This window comes from Podarcis tiliguerta (genome assembly GCF_965153285.1).
Source record: "Podarcis tiliguerta genome assembly, chromosome: 14".
Taxonomy (NCBI): domain Eukaryota; kingdom Metazoa; phylum Chordata; class Lepidosauria; order Squamata; family Lacertidae; genus Podarcis; species Podarcis tiliguerta.
In genome coordinates, this window is record NC_139547.1 from 53,119,535 (window position 1) to 53,141,053 (window position 21,519).

At 51.1% G+C, this 21,519-nt stretch overlaps 1 protein-coding gene and 1 long non-coding RNA gene across 9 annotated transcripts in view; one reads left to right on the forward strand and one right to left on the reverse strand.

The window, feature by feature from the left end:
* Window positions 1-21,519, reverse strand: part of LOC310664561 — a 42,314-nt gene that overhangs the window by 9,597 nt on the left and 11,198 nt on the right. The window contains exon 3 of one of the 3 annotated variants that reach the window (XR_014504948.1): window positions 9,636-9,742. The exons of 1 other annotated variant lie outside the window; for it this stretch is intronic. This is a non-coding gene — a long non-coding RNA (uncharacterized lncRNA). Of the gene's footprint in view, window positions 1-9,181; window positions 9,743-21,519 lie in introns of those variants that run through there. One more of the 3 variants, XR_014504949.1, reaches the window with a different exon arrangement.
* Window positions 247-21,519, forward strand: part of SRL (sarcalumenin) — a 28,050-nt gene continuing 6,777 nt past the window's right edge. Inside the window, exons 1-6 of one of the 6 annotated variants that reach the window (XM_083413401.1) lie at window positions 261-478; window positions 12,162-13,096; window positions 13,157-13,601; window positions 17,779-17,877; window positions 19,734-19,829; window positions 20,882-20,917. In XM_083413401.1, coding sequence (XP_083269527.1) covers window positions 415-478; window positions 12,162-13,096; window positions 13,157-13,601; window positions 17,779-17,877; window positions 19,734-19,829; window positions 20,882-20,917 — 1,675 coding nt within the window. In that variant the 5' untranslated portion in view covers window positions 261-414. Of the gene's footprint in view, window positions 479-12,161; window positions 13,602-17,778; window positions 17,878-19,733; window positions 19,830-20,881; window positions 20,918-21,519 lie in introns of all 6 variants that reach the window. The other 5 variants (XM_083413402.1, XM_083413403.1, XM_083413404.1 and 2 more) reach the window with 5 other exon arrangements.

Sequence of the window (21,519 nt, forward strand, 5' to 3'; positions counted from 1 at the left end):
AACAACCCTGCGAGGCAGAGAGGGAAAAGGTGGCCGCTGCTGCTGCCACTTCACACCCTGTGAGCTTCTTAGCTAAGTGGGTGGTTCAACCCGTGGTGTCTCCCAACCCATAGCCCAGGACTCCTAGCCACTGTGCCCCACTGGTGCTGGCCAGAATGGCAATGGCCTGCTTCAGCTGTAAGGATCCGTCTGCCTGCTTGCTGCTCCTCCCCTCTCCCTACTTGGGCCTGGCTGCGCCTCCTGGGTGACTGACACGGGGGCCTGAAGTGGCCGGGCAGGGAGGGGCCTCGGGCAGTCCAGCTCCAGGCACCATCTGTGCAGGCCCCACTGCAGCCCAGCCGGCCAGCTGCCTGCTCCACAGCCTCGGCGGCAGAGACAGAGGGGTGGACGGAGAGGCACTTCCAGGCCACCACCATGCATGGACTGAGGCTCTTCTGCTGCTGCGTGGCCCCGATCCTGCTCCTTGGGGCGCGGGCAGGTAAGAGGCTCGCCCTGTCCCCTCCCGGGTCTCCCTCCTGCACCCCTGGCCTCCGCTCTGCCCTCCCCCCCTTGTAATGGGCCACAGCTTGGTGGCACAGAATCTCTAGGCTGTGGGTGGCCCTGGCAGCGTTAGGCAGGGGCCGGGTGGGTGTGCAGGAGGATGTGGGTGCCTTTCAGCCTGTCCCCCTGGGAGCCAGCCAGGCATGCTGCCTCTGGAGAGGGAGGGTTGGAGGGGGGGCAAAGCTGGCAGGCCTCCTTCACCACCCCCTGCCAGTGCCCAAGGAGCCACCTGAGGACAGCTGCAGTGTGGACTTGCTGCTGGGCCACCTGGCCTGCACTGGTGGAAAGAGAAGGTGACTGGCTGGCTTCTCTCCGCACCAGAGTAGAAGGTTGGCTCTGAGACGGGCATCCTGCCACTGCTGTGCTGTGCCCTCGTGGTGCTTTCAGCTGCCCCCCTCTTTTGGGGACCTGTCGGTGGAGAGAGTGTGTGCCCGCCTGCCAGCGTTCCCCTTGGTTGCCCTTGAGTTAATTTGGTCTCTCAGGCTGGACGCTATATGCCCAGCTGCCACAGGATGGCTAAGTATGGAAACAGGCGTGTAACTGGACCCCCCCAAGCCCCCTCCCTGCCATGGCCAGCTCAGCTGCTGCCTCCTCGCACTGTCACGGAGGAGCCAGGGCTGCGGATTTGCCTCCTTTTAAGGACATCCTTTGTCATTCTCAAGAACAAAAGGGACTAGTGGGGGGCTGGGGATCCCCTCCCCTCCTACTTTTTGTGGGGCACGGGGCGCCCTTGCTATGGCTCTGCTGGACCTTGTAGAACACACACACACACAAACACGTTGAGCCCCCAAATTGCACCTGGTTTGGAATCTGCTCTAGAGCTTGATGGTGACCCTCTCTTTGCCCCCTGGCAAAGGTTCCTGCTATCTTGTGGGCTCTGGAAGTGGGCAAAGGGCACACAGAGCTTCTTGGTGACCCTGGTGTCTGCATCTGAGCCAAGACCTGAGCTGATGCTCACCTGCAGCTGGAGCCCAGGTGGAGCAGAGAAGCAAGACCAGGCACCCATGAGGACCAGCTCTTTCATTCTCCCCCTGGGTTTTCTGTATCCCAGATTATTCTCCCCTCGGTATCTTGGGGTGTGCCATCAGGTCACACTGGCTGAGCCCATTTTGCCCTTGTCTGTATATTGAAAACAGCTTTCAGGGCTGAGTCCTGAGTGCCCCTGGCTTGGGGGCCTGTTGAGGGGCTGAGGGCTGGCAGGAAGGCTGGCAGGGCCTCTTCCCAGGCCAGTGAAATGCTCTTGAGAGGCCCCGTCTTGCTCCCAGGAATACCCTTGGGGGGCGGAGATGGCCTTCTGGGTTGGCATCCTGGCTTTAGAATGCCCTTCTGTATGGAACTGGCTTGCCCTGCACAGGAGTGCCATTTTTTTGGGTGTCCCACGAAGACCTCCCTGTTTGCTTGTGTTTTGGATAGTAGACGGGTGTTTTCAGAACCGTGCTTATCCTGTCTTTAGCTTTTAGGGTTGGTTTTTGTCTTGCTGTATTTCGTTATGCTTAATTGTTGGCTTGAAATTGTATTTATATGCTGTGTGAATTGATTTTATTCACACTTTGTTCAGAGCCCTAGAATTGTTTGATGAGAGGCACTTAAGGAATGTTTTCAAGGAATAAACGCCTGTGGCCCTCCAGCTGCAGGGATGGAGGTGGGGGGGCTGCCCTACCTGAGCTACCTGCATTACCTGGCCTGCCGCTTCTGCAGACAGTGGGGAGGTGAGAGGGGATGAAATGAAGATGAAGGGCCAAAGCTGCCTTCTTTCCTGGTGCGATTGGGGGTGGGCTCCTGGGCTTCCCCCTCCAGCCAACAGCAGCCTCGCTTTCCCCAGTGAGTACCCCAGTGGTCCTGCTCCGTGCCTGACCCCCCTGGCAAGCCAGCCAGCCAGCCTTGCCTTTGGCTTGAGTCTGATGGAGCGGAGTCCAGGTTTGCACCGTTCTCTGTTCCTAGTTGTTGTGTTTTGAGTTTCCCTTCCGAGGAAGTCTTGTGCATCGTTTGTGGAGTATTGGGAGGAGATGGGCCTGAGGTGCCGCTTCCCAGTTCCTCTGGTGCTGAGGCAGGAAGGGCAGCGAAGACTTTGCTCTCTCCCTTGGTTCTGGCAAAACGCTCCCTGCCTGTATTTCAGAGGCTGCTGTGACTTTCAGGTTCTTGGAGGGTCTTTGTCAGCAGTTCCATCCTCCTCCGCCTGGCTGTATCCGCTCTCCCTGTTGACTCAAGGTCCTTTCTGGTCTTGTTTGACTTCATTTTCTGCTGGGAGGTCACATTCCTGGCCAAATGCAGCCCACCTGTGGTGGCAGTTGTGACTCCCACCAGCCCTGGCCAGAGAAGATGATGGGAGCCCAGCAGTGTCTGGTGGGATTGCTCACTCATCTCTGCCTCTGAGCTTGTTCTTTCCCACCTTCTTGCAGAAGAAGATGGCTTCTTCCATCGCCTGCCAACTTCTCTGCCCTTTTCAGCTGCTCAATTGGGTTTTACCTTCACCCAGGTGCATGGGCATAGCCAGGATTTTTGTTCGGGGGGGGGGGCAGAACCGAAGTGATTGGTCAGTTAGTTTAATATTTCTATTGTTGATCTAGGGGGGTAGCTGCCCCCCCGCCCCTCGGCTAGGCCCAATGCACTTCTGACCATTGATTTCCTTGCATAGTAACTCGGAAGCCCAATGAGGTCTCAAAAGGAAAGGGGTGAGGGGGCTTGACTGGAAGGCAGTCGGAAATTGAAGCGGGAGGTGCATTTGTGATGCAGCCCAAGTCCAGGAACCTCCTGTGTTGCAGACAAGTTTGCAGCTGGCTGCCACCCTCACCCTCAAGCTGCAGAGGATGTCTGCAGAGACCAGTCAATGGAACCTGAGCAGCCCAGCAGGCACAAGGGAGCTATATTTATCCCGCCTGGGGTTACCCAGCCACAGCCAGTAATAAGCGCTGGGGCCTTGGCATGGCTGCGAAGAAGTCCAGGGCTCCCAGGTTTCTTTTACTGAGGTTTAGAGGCCGCACTGCAGGTGCTCAGTCAAGCCTGCCGAGTCTGCGGGAGGGAGAGCCTGTAAGGGGGGTGGCAGCCAGGCAGGGCCCTAGAGAGAGACTGGGCAGTGGGGAGCCTGGACCCTTGTCCGCTCTCTGCTGCTGCTGCTTGTGCAGGAGCTCTTTTCCACAGCACCTGCGTTCCCTCCCTCCCTCCCTCCCTCCCCTTGCTGGGATGGTCCAACAGTTTCCACTCAGGAGAAACAGGAGCTGTGTGACTTCATCATGAGAGCCTCGGTGCGGATTGCAGCTCCTCTTGGATGAAAGAGAAGAAGCAAGTTTCTAACTTGGGTGCTTCTCCATGCCCTTCCTCTTCATATTCTGAACCACAGGGAATGAGTCAATGTAAATAGACTGGATCGTTGCAGGATTTGGGGTTGGTAAGAACTGCTTTTTGGGTGTGTGCATGGAACAAACAAAGTCCCCCCCCCCTTGTCATTGATGTACCCAAGCAAGGAAGGTGGGGTCTGTGCTGTGTGGAAGAATTGGGGCACTTTCTGGCACTACCTTTCTCTAGCAACCAGAGTACTTTTGGAGGGTGAGGCCTGTAAGGCAAAAGTCAAGAGAGCTGGACCCTACTAGTGCTAACAGGATTCTGGCTAGCTGGCAATGAGAATGTGTGAACATCAGCCAGTGATCAAAGCCAGCAGCTGTGATCCCAAAGTCCCAGGAGAACAGGAGGCAGAATTTCCGCCAGGCGCCTCCTGCTTCCCCATTCTGCAGGCATCTCTTTTGCATGGGGAAGCTACTGGCCGGTGGCATCCTGGCCAACCAGTGTGCTCTCAGTGTTCTTATCTACAAGGAAAACTAAACAGGATCCCCCAGAGTTTCACTTCAAGCAATGGTTCTGCCATTGTCCATCAGCCAGCAGGCTGCATCTGGCAGAGCTGAGCTGGCTTTCCAGAGAGGAAAGTGCCACCCCCCAAACTGCAACTTGCACTGAAATACAGTATCCCCCTTGATTTCCTTCTAACGTATGAGTATTTTACACTGCTCCCAAGCAAGGGACATTGCTGGATTTGGAGGTTCAGCCTGTGGCAGCCACCAAGAGTGCTTTTGGGAGGGTGAGGTCATCCTTCCAGATATTTGGCCCATTTCCCTCTCTTCCAGAGTCAGGGAGACAAAGGCTCAGCCTCCTGGAGGAACTGAACTTTGCCCTTTCCTCACGCAAGGATCAGGTTTGCCTTGTGTCTCTTCCATCCCCAGCAACAGCTACAGGGCAGAATCACACAACCCAAGGTCACCACCAGCTTCACTGGAACCTGAGAACACTTCTTTTTAATTTGTTCTTTAGAAAACAATAAAAGGTTTCAAATATTATAAGCCAAGGAGACGGATGTGCCAATGCAACAAGTGGTACTTACAACCTTTCTCTTCTACAGCATGAAAGAGCCTGCTTTTTCTTAGGGACCATTGCCTCCTCTCCTCTGCCCCCCTTACAATAGCTGCAGACGTGCATATGATGGGGACATTCGTTCCTTTCCTGCAGCAATACTCCAGCTGAGATAGTCATGTGGCATTTCCTTCTTGCATTGGCTTACAATCACCCAGCAGGCCCTTTCCCTGCATATTTTCATTTTAAGATTGCCCACAGCTAGCACAGAAAAGTGAGCATCATAGAAGTAATCACTAATAGGTTTTTTTTTGGGGGGGGGTTGCATGCTTTCACAAGGTCCCTAAATTTGCACACACCATCTGCAACGCAAACCTCTCTGTGTAGTGGAGCAGCTATGCGACTTCATTTACTTTTGGAATATGAGACCATTGTGGGAACTTCATGAAAGGTGTCCTTCATTGCACTAATAGGGCCGACTGTGCCCTATTCTACAGATATATCCCCAATGTCCTCTTTCTCTCTATATATATGTGTCTCTCTTTCTCCTCCTCTCTCTGTACCTTCTCTTAAATCTTTCACCCAAAATCTCCAGTATTTAGCAGCCTACAGCAGCAAGGCCATCAAACAGTTATTAAAAAGGTGTGGTATCTCTTAAAAGAATTAAATCACAGAATTGTAGAGTTGGAAGGGACCCTGAGGATCATGTAGTCCAACCTCCTGCAATGCAGGAATATGCAGCTGTTCTATGTGGGGATCAAATATCTCGGATTTCAAAACAACCTCACATTTTGCCTGTGCCCAGGGGTAAGTCTTGGCGACCTGCCTGCCCCTTTGGAGGCCTAACTGCTCACCAAAGGATGTGCCAGCAGTGCAGCCGCAGCACAGAGAAGGGGTGTGTATTGTGTGTGTTCTCTCCTGGTAACTTTCTCCAGGCAAGGAAAATGCCTTTCTTGTTTGGGCAGCCAGCTGGGCATTTAACCAGGTGTGCAGACCATCCACTCTTCAAAGCAGCAGCCATTCTGGAGGACTGAAGAAAAGAGGAGCGATAGCAGGTTTAGAGCTGGGCTATTTTCAGAGGCTAGGAGGAACCAGGGTGGGAGCCAGGAATGATTTCACTTTGCCAGGCAACAGTGCAGATCTATGCTGCTCAAAAGTTTGCACCTTTGATTCGGGACTTGCGGGGATCCAGCATTACATTCCTTGGCCTCCCGCCACTCTGCATTTGGCCACTAGAGGGTGCGTCTTGGCTGCTGCAGTTTCCCAGAAGTCGGCAGGACCGGGGTCTTCTTTTTAACCTGGGACATTGCTGAATGCCCGTGTGCTATGTGTGAATGCTGAAAGCAAAAGCACGTGCATCCCAGGCAGGTTTACACTCACTGGTTCACTATTGTTCTGAACAAGACCAGCTATTCCCACTCCCTTCGCCTCGCAGTAAAGGACCATGAGGTACGGAGAGCCATCTTCAAATATCTTGTCCCGTGAAAGATGGAGCAAGCTTGCTTCCTGCTGCTCCAGAGAGGAGGACCCAAATAGATGGATTCAACTTGCAAGGAAGGGCATTCTGAGTAAATATTAGGAAGAGCTTTATCAGGGGAAGAAGTGTTGGACAATGGAGTAGATTCCCTCAGAGGTTGGATGGCCATCTGATATGGATGCTTTAGCTGAGTTTCCTAAATTGAAGGGGGTTGGACTAGATGACCCTTGGGGTCCCTTCCCACTCTACAAGTCTGTGGTTCTATTATCTTGGAGAGGGAAAAAGGGGGGCTTGCAATGGCTGCCTGGTGGGCACCGAGTGCAGAGCAGAGTCCTGGCTCTTCAGCTCTCTGCAAGTGCCTCTGGGGTTGCTCTGTCCTGTTGTCCAAACCAAAACAGAAGGGTGGGAGTCCTGACCCTGAGGCTGAGTAGCTGCAGGCCTTGCCATGCTGGGACCCCCAACCAGCCAGCAACTCCAGGGGAAGGACCCCTGGGGGTCCTGGTTGCTGCTGGGGTGGCGGCTAGTGTCCCTCTTCTTGCGTGGCAGCTGGCTTCTCATCAGGGTGGATGACACTGGCCAAAGTGGCCCAAAGCTCTGGGTTCCAGCACACATTTCAAGTCGGCCTAAAACTTGCCAGGCTTGCATGGTGAAGACTGCAGAGCAAAGCAGAGCTCTCTGCCAGCCAACCATGCTCCACGTGCCCAGCGGCCTCACCACTTCTCTGGAGGGATGGGGCTTCCAGCATTCCCAGGGCTGCAGACAGCAAGCAGGGCCTCTTGCCAGAGGCAGGGTGGGAAGAGGGCCAGAGGTTTGGCTCAGAGCCTGTCAGGTGCTGGGAGTGCCCAGAAGGCAAGGGATTTCCACCTCCGCAGGCATGGAGGGAGTGCGGGTTCTCTGAGAAAATGAAGGACGAGGAGGAAGGGTAACAGCCAGGCCCAGCAGGCAGGAATCACACAGGGAAGAGCAGACACCACTTTGCGGGGCTGTCAAAACAGCAACAGGGACAGGTGGGAAACTCCCTTTTGCTTCCCCATCACAGGTGGGCCTTTGACCTTGTGAGGGTGATGGGCTGACTGCAGAGGGAGCACTGCGCTCAGATGAAGGACCCCCAAGGACCCTCCAAGGGGCCAGGTTGGCTGCTGGTCCTGACAGGAGGGGAGCAGTGGCCAGAGCAGAGTTATCTGGAAGCCCCACAGAGGGCAGCTGGTGGTTGGGGGAGCAGAGGACCTTCTGGAGGGGCAGTTGCAGGTGGGACAAGAGCTATGGCCATCCTGCTCTATTATGGGGCAAACATCACACATTATTTCTAGCTTGCTGTGGAGGGCTGGCGTCCTCTTCTCTGCCCTCTTCGTTCATCGTAGCCCTGCCTTGTGTGGGCATTAGGTGGGCACCCCGCTTCCTCTCCCGTCGCAGCTCTGTTGGGGGTAGTCGGTTACAATGCCTGGAAAAAGTCTGCTCTCTAGGCTGAGCCACTGTTTCATTAGTTTTTAGATGGCCAGGTTAATGGCATCATGTCAGAGAGAGCCCGTGGAGGGCTGTGGCTTGCTCTTGGGGGGTTCTGTTTGGGCAAACCCTGGAGTCATGTGCCTGCAGCCGAAATCTTGGCATGAGGTGTCTAGGTAGCTGCCTGCCGGCTGACAGGACGTCCCTCTCTGGTTCACCTGGCTGCTGCTCTGCCTGCTGCCATTTGGTGGGATAGGTACGTGTGCCTGAGGCTTGGCCCTGGACATCCTTTGCTTCCTAGGCCACAGAGATATTTTGTTGCTTGCGACTTTGCCACCCAGAAGGCTCCGTCACCACTTCCTCCTGCAGGTCCTGGGCTGGAATCTGCCCTGCCACAGCAGACTCGGCATTCTTGACGTGCTCTCGGCGGCTCTCGGCGTCCTCGGCTCCCTTAGTGCGGCACGCATACAGTACTGTATGGCATGTCCAAGAGGCATCCCAGGGTGTCAGCTTACAGCAGGCTTGTGCGATGCGTTGGAGGGGCTCCTGCCCCCACCCAGCCTGCCACTGCCACAGCCTCTGCCCCTCACCCACAGGGAAAGGAATGAGGCCCCTCTCCTACATCCAAAGTCCTGCTGGGCTCCTCTCCATGGAGACACTTCCAAGACCTTTCTCTGTGGCGGTGTTTGTGTTGTGGGGGCGACGGGGAGGCAGGGGCAGGAGCCATGAAGGGAGTTTCTGTGGTTTGTAGCAGCAGCGGCAGCACCCGCCACCCAGTTGCCGGTGGTATTTTTAGCCGATGAGGGAGCCTGCTTGGGTGTTAAGCCCATAACCTTCAGCCCGTTTTGCTGCAGAGCAAACACCCCTTAACTATCTGCAGGTCAGCAGAATTCAGCGCTCGATATAGTTGGAGGCCTCCAGTTTGGGGCCAGCGAGGGCAAGGAGGGCTCTTTATATAAGGCCGTGAAGGTCACAGGAAGTGAGGGGCCAGGAGCTCCCACCTGAGTCCAGCCCCCCAAGGGAGCTCCTCAGGTCTCTATAGGGAACCAACCACTGAGGTTCTGCCCTTTGTTTAGTTCCAAAGCACCCCAGCTCACCTGCCTCTGGGCAAATGCCCCAGGTCTTTCCATGTACAGGTCTGAGCCCCATGGCTCCCCCTGCAATCATCCCCACAACCTCTTCCTGGGCAAAGCTTTGGTGGGCGGGGTGGGTGAGGAGCGACACTTCCTGGGAAGAACCATGGACCTATGATGGTCAGAGGGCATCCCTTTCACATTTGGGCGCACACTGAAGCAGCCAAGGTCTCTCTAATAAGCAAAAGCAAAGCACAGCCAAGATGTTTACACCGTGGTGTTGTGCCTTTTATATTCTAATATAAGAGAGGCAGCCTTCTGCCTTGGAGGTTTCTGAGCAGAGGTTGGATGGCCACCTGCCATGGATGCTTTAGTTGAGATTCCTGCATTGCTGGGGGTTGGACTTGGGGTTCCTTCCAACTTTTCCATTTGATGATTTGATGATTCCAAAGCCTTTCAAAGAGGCTGGCCAATGCTTGGGGCCTGGGGCCTTCCCCCAGTGACAGGGGTGGGTGGCCTTCAGCTACATACCCTGCACAAAGGAAAAGCTTTGCATGGGCAAATGGGACCTGCCCCCTGCCATCAGGTGTGGAGGGAGAATTATCCCTCTAACTTGCTGCTGTTTTCAATGGAGGTCTGCTGAATTCCAAGCGTCCATTTCAGGTCAATAAGAAATGGTGGTGGGTGGGAGGCTCATGGAGAGCACAAGTGACCCCTTCTCTTTCCCCCACACAACTCCTGGGATACTGGCCAGATTCACTCACCACTTTCCCTGGCGCAGGGACCCTGACTTGGAGAAGAGGGAAGCTGGACAGTTGAGGCCTGTTATGGATGGCATAAGGGCTGTGTTCCGAATTCGGCTCATGTTTTCCTGCAATGGCAACCGAGACACAAGGAAATGATTGGCTAACCTGAACTACTGGTTCACACTGCTTACTAGGGAGGCCGCCCCAGTGTCTGGGGGCAACTGCCATTAGGAGCATAGGAAACTGCCCTGTACTGACCCACTTTGGTCCACACTGATTCCCTGGCTGTGGCTCACCAGGATGTCCACCAGCCCAGCTAGAGATGCCAGGGATAGAAACCGGAGCAGGTGACTCCCTTGTTGCACTAGCTCCACTGGCCCCCGGTCTCTTTCCTGGCACAAGCTAACAAGGGTGGTTATGTGGCTTAAGTCCAGGTTACCTCAAGTATTAGATATCACCCCAGAACTGGCCATGCTAAACATCTTCCAAGACAACAATGCCCATTTACACCACAAAGAACTCATAACCCACCTACTTTCAGCAGCCAGAAACACCATAACCAGACACTGGAGACCGGTCAGGAGTAAGCATGGACCAATGGTACCAAATAGTATGGTACCACTAATAAACTGGAACTGATACTGACACGGGGACAAACAGAAGAAGATGCCTTCACCCCGGTATGGCTCCCCTTTATCACATACACAGCCCAACAGGACAATGACAATAATCCACCAACAGCATACAAATCAATATGGCTAACCTGATCCAAAACACCCACCCACCTCACTCACACACGAAAACAAAGATCACCACAGCCAATCACACCCTAGGCCAACCCCAACCTCTCTCACCACCAAAGGAACACAAGTAATGCTGACACCAAACTCTACATACATTAAGCATAATAGAAACATCGCCACCCGACCCCACCCTCATCCATCTTCCCTCCATCCACCCCCCCTTTCTTTTTCCTTCCTTTCTTTTTTTTTTCTTCTCCCCCTAATGCCTCAACAAATGAAATGGATTTGTAAAAATACGAGGCATTACACTTACTTTCTTGTTTACTTCTGTAAAACAAGAAAATCCTTAATAAAATATTTTATTTAAAAAAAATGACCCTTCCCAGGCTGTGAGATCTTCAGGAGGGTACTCTTCTCTTGCTCCTGCTAACCTCCCAGGCAGACTTGGTGGGGAAGCGGGAGAGGGCCTTCTCGGTGGTAGCTGCTCCTAGTTAACTTTTGAACTCCCTCCCTGGAGAAGCCAGACTGGCTCCCTCATTGATGTCCTTCTGTTGGCAGGTGAAGCAACAGGTTTTTGGGAACTGACTAAGGTTTTTCAAGGAAAGGGCTTTTAATACTGCTGTGCTGTTTTTACTATCTGCATTTTAATAGATTTCCTTTCTATATTATTTTAATTCTATTTGAGTTTAATTACTTTTACATGTTTTTAGCTTTTTGCATTTTGTTAGTGCTCTTTTAATTGGTGTAAGCTGTCTTGAGTCCCGGATTTGGGGAAAAGGAATAATAATAATAATAATAATAATAATAATAACAGGGCTCTTCTGCATTTGGGGTGTGCTCTGTGGAGTGGGAGTGAGAAGGAAGATGCAATACCAGTAAAGAAGAACTTTCATTGCCAGCATTTGCATCCAGACATGTGAAACATCCCACAAGGCTCGGGAGATTTTGTGAGTCAGTTCCCGTTTTCAGCTCTGCCTGCGCTGTTTGGAGAGAGCCCTGCCTCTCTCTGATGTACCCCTGCCAGCATGTTCAACCAACAGAGACTGATCTGGGTTCACACAGAGAGAGGCAGGTGGGTTTGGACTCCTTAACTGTAAACTAGCTACTGGAAGGATCCGTGCCATCACATCAACGCAAACGTGAGGCTGGCAAAGGAGGCAACTGACCCCCATGGCCTCTGTCTCCTTTTCTGTCCAGCTTCCCTTAGCCCCCAACAGAAGGAAAAGGAGAGCAGGAAACCTCTGGAGCACAGAAGATGAACTTTGAGAGGAAACACAAAGTGTTTGGTGATTCCTAGCCTTACATGGTACTTTGGGATATGCTAAAACCTTCAAAAAGTATTTAAAGGCAGCTGCTTTCTCCCTCCCAAGCTGTTCCTCTCCTTCCTTGGCTTTTCTCCTTCTGTACCTGTAGCCTAGGAAGGCAGGAAGCCCAGCAGAGAGAGAGGCCAGCCGGCCGGGGCTTAGGCTTGCTCAGGGTTTGCCTGTGTGTAACCCAAGCTATACTCCCTCCAACCAGCATCAGTTTGCACCCAGTTTATTGATAGGAGCAAGAAAAGCAAGCTGGATTCCAAGCCTGGTAGTTGGGACAGGGTTAAGAATGTATTTATAAAAGCCTCCTCAAAATGCGCATCAGTTTCAACATCCCTTTAATAGGAAAGGGAACAGCCTGGCTCTGCCTGCGCCTTTATGCAGAGCCACGTGTGCAAATCGTGTGCCCCGAGTGCACCACGCAGGCCGTTTTGAGGAGGGAGGCAGGCTGAGCACAGATCAAACTGACTGACCATGTTCTGACTATTTAGAACTGCAAGTCTCTGCCCCGGATGGCACAGAAGACTCTGCCACCTTTGCCGAAGGAGGCTTGTTGCCCGGAGACCCAAGCCTGGCAGAGAAGGAGAAGCTGCTCTATGGAGACTCTGCTGCTGCTGCTGCCACCGCTGCCATCCCACCTGGGACAGGAATTCCCTTCCGGCCCTTAGACAGCCAGGAGGAAGCCAGCACAGGTGTGGAAGGAAGCCCTCGTGCTGATGGCTCCACTGAGGCAGCTGCTGAACTGGACACCAGCTCCTTGGAAGCTGAGGGTCTGAAAGAAAAGGAAGCCCCTGTTGCTGAACCACAGAATGCCCCCGGCAATGGGCATGACACGGAAGGGCAAAGGGAAGCACCTGAGCAATATCTCGCACTCAACAAGGAGGATGTTTTGGCTGGAGAGGAGGCTGAAGAGAGTGAGCAGGCCCAGTCAGAGGGAGTTGCCAAAGATGCTGCCCCAGGCGGAAGTGGGGCCCCCTCCCAGAGCCTCCTTCAGCCCCCTGTCAAGACCAGAGAGGAGCCGTCCTCCACTCAGGAGGACAACATCACCGCTGACTTGGGCAGTGAAGATGGAGCTACCTCTGTGGAAAGACACTTCAGTGATGGCTCCCCTGCAGTGAGCACCTTGGGGGCACCAGGCAGGGCGCCACAGGAGCCCCACATGTTAGATGGGCAAGAAGAGTCTGAGGAAGCAGAGAGAGGAGAGGACACCAGCTTCCGTGAAGAAGTAGAGGAGGAAACAGCGGATGGTCCCGGGCAGCTTGATGCAGAGGATTCGGAGGAGGAGGAGGGAGAAGAAGGGGCTACAGTGGCCAGGGAGGGGGATACCAGCCTACAAGAAGGAGAAGGTTCTGATGAAGATGAGTCTGAGGAAAGAGAAGATTCTGAGGAAGATGAGGCTGAGGAAGAAGACAATTCTGAGGAAGATGCGGCTGAGGAAGAAGATAGCTCTGAGGAAGATGAGGCTAAGGAAGAAGACAATTCTCAGGAAGAGGCAGCTGAGGAAGGAGACAATTCTAAGAAAGATGCGGCTGAGGAAGAAGACCCTCAGCCACAGGAAGATGACAGCACAGTGGAAGCTGAAGAGGAGGGTGCTACTGCCTTGGCAGGAGAAGAAGGCATGGCCCATGGAATAGGAGGAGAAGAAGAGGGTCCTGCCCCATCAGAGAGAGAGGGGAGAGCAGAGGAGGGGGAAGAGGGGACTTCCCCAGGGAAAGGTATGGGTGATCCCAGCCTGACATCTGACCCTGAGGTTGACACCCACCTCCAGCATCAAGAGGGAGGCCCCAGTGAAGCAGAAGCAATGCCCACTCCTCCCAGCAATGAAGACACCCTCAGTGGTCACGAGGAGGCATCCTCTGAGCAAGCTCATCCAGCCCCGCCTGCCACTAGCCCAGCACCTCGCAGCAACCCTCCAGCTACTTCCACCGCTGGTCAGTTCACCTGAAGAGGCTCCAGCCCCCTTCGTGCCATATTGTAGGGCTAAATAAAACAGCTCCCATACACAATATTCCCAACAGACCTACCCTGGCTGTCAAGCCACCCCCTTTGCCCCCTACCCCAATGCCTTTGCTCACCAGCGCAGGACAGTGAAGGGGTGAGAGTGAGGAGAGAAGCAGCTGCCCAAGAAGCTTCGGAGAAGAGTTTGGGTTGAAAGGCATTTTGCATTTTTAAGTGCAGATCTAAAGAAAGCAAGGGTGGTGGGCCTCTGTCCCTCTAGGTGTTCTCACTGTTTTGCTATGTGCTTCTACATTTTCTCCCCTTCTGTTGGATGCAAAATCTGCAGGGCCTTTTTTGCTAGTCTAAAGCCTCAGCTCTATGGGGTAGGTTACCAAGTGGTCCTGTATGGGTTGTGGTCTAGAGGCAACCAGTTCAGCATTTCTGCAGAAAATACCGTATTTTTCCATGTATAAAACTATGTTTCCCCCCAAATTTTTAAAGTTTAAAATTGGGGGTCGTCTTATACATGGAATGTTTAAAATGTTAATTTCTTAATTTTGGAAAAATACGGTAATACAAAACCTGAACCAGCAAAATCAGTTCAAGCTTGCTATAATGATGCAAAATCCAAAATCTCTATTATGTCAAATGGTCTGTGGGGTTTTTTAATTCAGCAAAGCAGCAACATGAATAATAATTTTTACATAACAATAATAACAAAATGAAACATGCAAACAAGATGCTGTACAGTAATGGTTGACAGACTTGAAGTCTTGAAGTCTAAGAATAATTTTAATTCTCTGGCATGCTGCCTGAAGGCCTGTCGCTTGGAGGGAGGGGTTTCCTGAACTCAAAGGGATTTTCTCCAGCGTATTGACAAATAAGCCAAATAGATTCACCACATTGATTTTAAATCCACACTATGTTTTCCCCCCAACTGCACAAAGAAAGCCCCCTTTCCCGCCCCCTGCAGCTTCGACCAGTAAGGTTCTGAAAAACCCTCCAGAGGCAATTAATTGCTGGCATGACTGTCAGGAGGGGGTGTCCCTTGGAATAAATTCCATGCCAGGAATGTTCATCTGATCACCTGCCATTGAGGGAGGGGGCAGGAAGCGAGAAGGAGCTTCCCTTTGTTAATGCTGCTCTTGAACACACAGCTGATGCCAAAGTGTAACCAGAGCCGTATCCAGTGGCTATTTGGGGACCAGGAAAGTCTTCTCTGCAGCTATCGGCTGCCTTGTGGGGTAGGCTGGGCTCAGCTCCCAGCTGGCACCACAGGCCTATTCAGTCAGGCCCAGCAAGGAGGCAGGGCTCCAGTGACTCCCAGTGACATGGGAAGGAATTGGTTCAGGAGCGGAGGAGGAACTGGGACAGGCATTTTGGACCACAGAGGCATGATGGGAGGATGAGACAAAAGGGAATCTAGTCTGCAGTCACACAACTGGGTGGCAAACTTTGTGGGCTGTTTATTAACATGTGACTGGCTGCATTATTATACTTCATGAAAGTTATATTCCACCCAGCATCTGAAAATTATGGATGCTGCCAGTTGTCTGACCATGTGGCCAAACACACTTTTTCAGGGTGGCACCAGGAAGGGCCCCTTCAAGAAGCCTCTCACTGTCTGGGGGAGCAGCTGGACCCCCTGCCCCTCTTGAGGTGGAGTGTGAATTGCATCAGAGAAAGTGAATGGGCTTCCTGCCGCGTAGCTGTATTTTTCTTCATATGTATAGCTTTTTCATAATACATTGCAATAAAAAACAAGCCAATCTAAATGAAAACACAAGCATAAAAAGAAAGTACAAAGTCCTTCCCCAAAAGTAGAGCTTAAAAGTAGAGCAGTGCTATTTTTCTAGAAAAAGAGGTGCCGAAACTCACCATGACCTCCTCCTTTGTTCTCTTATAATGTTAGTGGCGTCCACCTGAGAGGTGCTGGAACTGAGTTTCCAGTCGGGAAAAAGCCCTGGTTTAACTCTTGTCTTTCACAGAAAGGGGTGGACCCTCCCAGTTCTTACCTGGGAGCGTCCCTTTCTTCTCCAGTCTCCCACCCTGGGAGATCTTCCCTTCTCTGATTACTATCACCTTCATGTGTGTATAATCCCAATAGTGGCCCAGAGTAGAGGACAGAGAGAGAGAGAGAGAGAGAGAGAGAGAGAGAGAAGGGAAATAAAATAATAATGTTGTTGTTTAGTCGTTCAGTCGTGTCCGACTCTTCGTGACCCCCTGGACCAGAGCACACCAGGCACTCCTGTCTTCCACTGCCACCCACAGGTTGGTCAGATTCATGTTTGTAGCTTCGAGAACACTGTCCCACCATCTCGTCCTCTATCGTCCCCTTCTCCTTGTGCCCTCCATCTTTCCCAACATCAGGGTCTTTTCCAGGGAGTCTTCTCTTCTCATGAGGTGGCCAAAGTATTGGAGCCTCAGCTTCAGGATCTGTCCTTCCAGTGAGCACTCAGGGCTGATTTCCTTAAGAATGGATGCGTTTGATCTTCTTGCAGTCCATGGGACTCTCAAGAGTTTCCTCCAGCACCAGAATTCAAAAGCGTCAATTCTTCGGCGATCAGCCTTCTTTATGGTCCAGCTCTCACTTCCATACATCACTACTGGGAAAACCATAGCTTTTACTATACGGACCTTTGTTGGCAAGGTGATGTCTCTACTAAAATAATAATAGAAAATAATAATAGATTAGAATCATAATAATAAAAAGAAGAAAAAAGGATATCCAGCTGTTCTTCCTTCTGCAGCTAAGCAATTTTTTCCCAGACTTCAGACCCAAATGTGTCAAATTCATTCATTTTCCTTTCCACACAAAAAGTCTAAAAATAGATCTCTAATTAGTTGTCTTTGTTTACACAAGAGTCTCTCCACTGTGGTCATATGTTAAAATAATATTTTTTGGTTATTTACTTATTGTATATTAATTTACACCCAGTTCCGTATCTTCTAATTCTATTTGCTGTTGTTTTCCATCCCAAAACAAAAACAAAAACCTTCCATTTCTACTTCTTTCATTCTTTGTCCAAGAGAAGCGCCAGAGGCTTGGCAGCTTTTTACTCTGAATTCACTCCAAATTGTGCACAGAATCATTTCTCTCTCAATTCTATCTTTGCCAGCTCAGGATGTCTCTTGATCTCTTCATCCATGGCTTCATTCCACTCCTCCAACATCATAACTTTGCCATTTGGCTGTTTCATTCCTCTAGACACCTGTGTGAAGGATTTATCCATTTCATAATCTGCTGCCTCCAACTTTACCATTTCCCTCTCCTGTTCTGCCAATCCTTTATCGAAATCATTGTCCAAAGCTTCTGTGTCTTCTTTAATTTCATTTTCCATGTCATCCTTCTCTGGTCCATTTCCATTCACCATTTCAACAATCTCAGCTCTGATCTCTTTTAATTGCACATCCAGTAATTGTTGTAAGATGCCAACAGTCAACAGAGTTGATGCATTGCCATCCTGAATATTCTTGGTCTTCTTAATAGCTCAATCTTCACCTTAAGATCTTCACTGTCTCCACCTTAAGGGCTTCAGTCTCCCATCTTCACAGCATTCCTTACTGAGACGCATTCTTTTCCCACAGTGGCATAGAAAATTTATTTTTAATTTGAAGTCAGCACTTTCATTGAGAAAACAAGGGACATGCTTAGAAGTGTGGCCCAGATGCTAAGTGTTAGGTAGGAGGCCTGCAATGCCGTCTTCTGAAATTCTCTGTTAGGCTCTCAAGTGATGAAGTTATTTTGCATTTTATAATATAAAACCTCAATTGACAGGAGAGTCAACTTGGTTTTAAAATGGTCTCTGTTCCAGTGTATCAACAAGTTCATTTGGAAAGGCCCCGAAAGTGTTGCATGGCATACTGTCAGAGGTTATTCCTGTCATAAGAGACCCCCTCGCCTTGCCCATCATTGTGAAGTCAGGATGCAGCAGCATCTAAATTTAGAAGATTGCCCTCCGGCAGCTGCCAGCCCCTTAGCTCCACTTGGGAGGCAGGGTTGGGGGCGGGGAAGGAATGCCTGCACAAGGGAAACCTCACTGCGTGCCAAAGGCCTGGATGAGCACCATGGAAAGCCTCTTCCTTTCCCCTTTGGGAGCTGGGACTGAGCCCTCCTCCTCCTGGATACCTTCCCTGCAGGCCATGATTCTGTCTCTGCTCTTTCTGCAGAAGAGGCGGAGGATGCCGGGGAGTCTGCCAGGAGGGACCGCACCCACATTGAAAGCACCTTGAAGCTGAAGGAAGAGAAGCCTGCAGATGACTATTCAGGTAGCAGTGGAAGGGGACAGGTTGGTGGTGGGGAGGGGGAGGATGCAAAGATGTGCTGGGAGAGATGGGCGCACACCCTGTGTGTGGCACATCTGCAAAGTAGCCCATGCTGCCTGACAGGGCCCCAAGCTCTTTCTCCAGAGAGGGCCCTGAGGCCCAGTCCATTCTGTTTTCCTACAGCACCCTCTCACATAGGACCACATATCTGTGTCTCCAGGATCTCATCAGTGACCATCAGGCGTCTGCTTCCCCTGAGCCTTATTCCTGGGCTTGCTCCCTACTCAGAAGCTCTTGTAGCATCACCAGCTCTCAAACTTTCCCTCTTCCAGCTTCTTGAAGGGGCCTGAGACCTCTTCTAGTGTGCTCTGGAAGAAGGAGTAGCAGGCCATAGCAAGGAATGATGGTACAGATGCACTTAGGAGGCTGCTTTCTACTGAGTCAGGCACTGTGGTCCATCAGGCTCCATAATGTCATCTCTGACAGGCAGCAGCTCTCAAGTTTTTCCGATGAGGGGACAGAAGGATTGCTTTAGGTTCTCTAGATTTTACATTTTTCTAGTCATTATTTTGGTTCTTTGCACTTTGCAGCAATTTTTGAATTAAATGTTTGAATTAGAATTTGTCCAATTTTTAGTACAAATTTATCCCAATGAATCCATTTTTGTATGCAGTTTTGACTACCGTGCACCTTTTTGCAAGCAGCTTCTCCTAATATATGCTTTTGTGTGTGTCCTTTTTCACTAATCTCTTCATCTTCATACACACTTTCCCCATATATAATGCATTTTTGTAAACATTGCTTGATTGGAGAACCTTATCAAAAAATTCAGGTAAGTGCAAATTTTGAAGGACAGCTGTGTTTCGGTTTGCACATGATTTGGGAAAGTGTTTATCTGATAGATCTGCTTTTAAATGCAAACTGAAACAAATTTATATTCCATTCCTAACCTGGATATAGCAGGGACTGAACCTTCGCAGTCTTCCGCAACAACCCTTCTCCAAGTGCACAAACACAGAAACACACACACACAAGGAATAAACTGATTGATTGCCTCCTTCTGGCAGGTGCAGGAGAGTGGGAGCTGGTGGCTCTCCATTCATGGTTTATCTGGCTCTCCTGTCCTTGCTACTCTTCACCACTGGGTGTCCTCCTCTGCAAGGGAAACCCCATTTTCAGAGCCCTCCTGGCTGGATCAGCAGTGCCATCTCCATCAGAGGAGAGCAGGGGAAGGAGTCCTGGGCTGGAGGCTCCCCTTTAAACCCCCACTGCATGATGTGGGTCAGCTTTTCTTTCTGAGGCTGGAGCATCTTGCAAGCATGGATTGCAGAGGTCAGATTCCTTGGAGGCATGTACCCAGTCTCCCAAAGAGGAACCCAAAACTGGTGAGGCGCAGAGGCGTCTGTGTGTTCTCTTGCTTCTCCGAAGATGAATGCCAGGTGCCCCTCTGAGGAGTGAGGAAACTGCCCCATAGGATCTGGGAAGCCCCTGGAGGGAGGGCAAAGGAGGTGGAGGTGAGGAAAGAAGAGCAAAGGTGTTGCCAAGTGGCATCACTTGTTCCTCCTGCCAGAAGGACCATCCCAACAGCCCTGCACACCAAAAAGAGCAGCCTCTTCCTATTTCAAGAAAACGCAAAATCCTCTCACACCTTCTTTGCAATGTTGTTGGTAAAACATGCGTGTGTAACAGGGGAAAGGCTAACCGGGAGAGCCGCCTGCCTCATCTGCCTGCACATTTAGCTTCCGACTGCCACTGGCCACTTCACTGACCCGGCACTGGGTGCAAGGGGTTGTGGTGGTGGACAGGCTGGTCTGGTTTTTGCTTTGATATGTTCCTCTTGGCCTCTTCTCTCATTGCAGGCACACTGCAGCGGCTGAGGAAGATCTACCACACTTCTATCAAGCCCTTGGAGCAGTCTTACAAGTATAATGAACTACGGCAGCATGAAATCACAGGTGAGGGTTGTGTTCAGGGCACCACTTTTATGTTTTGATGGGCTGCCATGTTTCGTGGCCAATCTTGTGAGGTAGGAGGGAAGTGGAGAGGCAGAACATTCAGCCCAAAGGGGTCTCATCTTGCACTGCAGCATTTTAGAAGGCCCTGGTGCTGCTGGAATCAGAAGTAGAAACTTACTAGCAGGACCTACAACAAAATGTTGCAGTGTGGAATGCTCCTGTTCTGGATATGCCCCCTTCTATTGCCCCTTCCACAGCATTCTGTAACCAGTGAGCACCTTCTCAGTAGGGTGTTCCCCCCACCATTTAGTGTCCGTTCCCCCTAAAATTCCTTCCTCCTTCTGCCAGCCTCGGGTTTCTCCAGGACAGCCGATACATCCCTGGTCTGTGGACTGTGTGGTCTTTCCATTCTAAATGTCCTTTAAGCCCATGTGAAAAAGGCTAAGGAGAGCAGATGCCCTTTCAAAATCTCCTTTCTTGTAACCCGGACCAGCGGATTCAAGTTACAAGAACAGATATTTCAGCTAAACACTAGGAAGAACTTTCTGGCAGTAGAACAGACTCCCTGGGAAGGTGGGATCTCCTTCCTTGAAGGCTTTGAAGCAGAGGTTGGGTGACCATCTGCCAGGGATACTTTAGTTGTGATTCTTGCATTGTGAGAGGTTGGGTTAGAGGTTGGGGGTACCCTCCAACTCTACAATTCTGTGAAATCCATCAGACTGCAGAGGGGCTGAGTATGCAAAGAAGCCCCTGGCTCATGATCCTCCCAACAAAATTGGGATGTGATTTGCATGTTAATCCCTGTGGAAAAGAGGTCTTTGATGCATGAGCTCCTTCTTGTGTTACTGTGTGGATCATGAATCATGATTCCAGCCTCTTTCATAGGGCAGGGGGAAAGATCCGTTGGCGCTGCATCCTTCCTCAGAGAATGCCAATGCCCATCTTCAATTCTTGATTGATACCAGCCTAACCAAGCATCCCTTTTCCTTGAGCCTTTCCCTACTCACGTTGCCTTTTCTCTCCCCCTGGCCCTGTCCTCTCCTGCCTAACAGCTTACCCTGGACGCACCTTGGGCTCCTCAGCCACAGGTGGGTATGGCTTCCTGTCACTTGCATGTGAGCACGGCTCCTCTCAGGCAGCCTCTCTCTGCTGAGCAAGGAAGGGTCACAAGACCTCTCCCCCACCTCCTTGCTGCGCCTAGCAGCCCCTCTTGCTGGACCAGAAGGAAAATGCACCCCTTGCGCCTCTTGGGTTGCCTAAGTTGGCTTCTGCACCATCACTAGTAGACCACCTACGTGCCTGGCTGAGCTAAACAGGCTATTGTTAAATAACAAACAACAGCAGCAGCAACAACAACTTATTACTATCATTAAATCTGCACGTACAGAAACAAACCAAGTAAATACCAATGCAAACTTAATATGAAATATACATACTTTTGTTTAGACAGAAAAGGGAGAGAAAGATACAAGGGGAGATGGAAAGGAGTACACAATGTTATCACAGTGTTTTAGTGATATTTGTGGCTCAGCATCCTCCTATATTTTCTTGCACCAATGCATAATGAAAGGGCTCTCTCTCTCTCTCTATATATATATCCACTTGCCTGCCTTTCCTCTTACAAGGTCCATCAGTGTTACAATTAAAACATTATTTTGTAATCCAATCATTAAGTGTCTGTGGGGTGTTT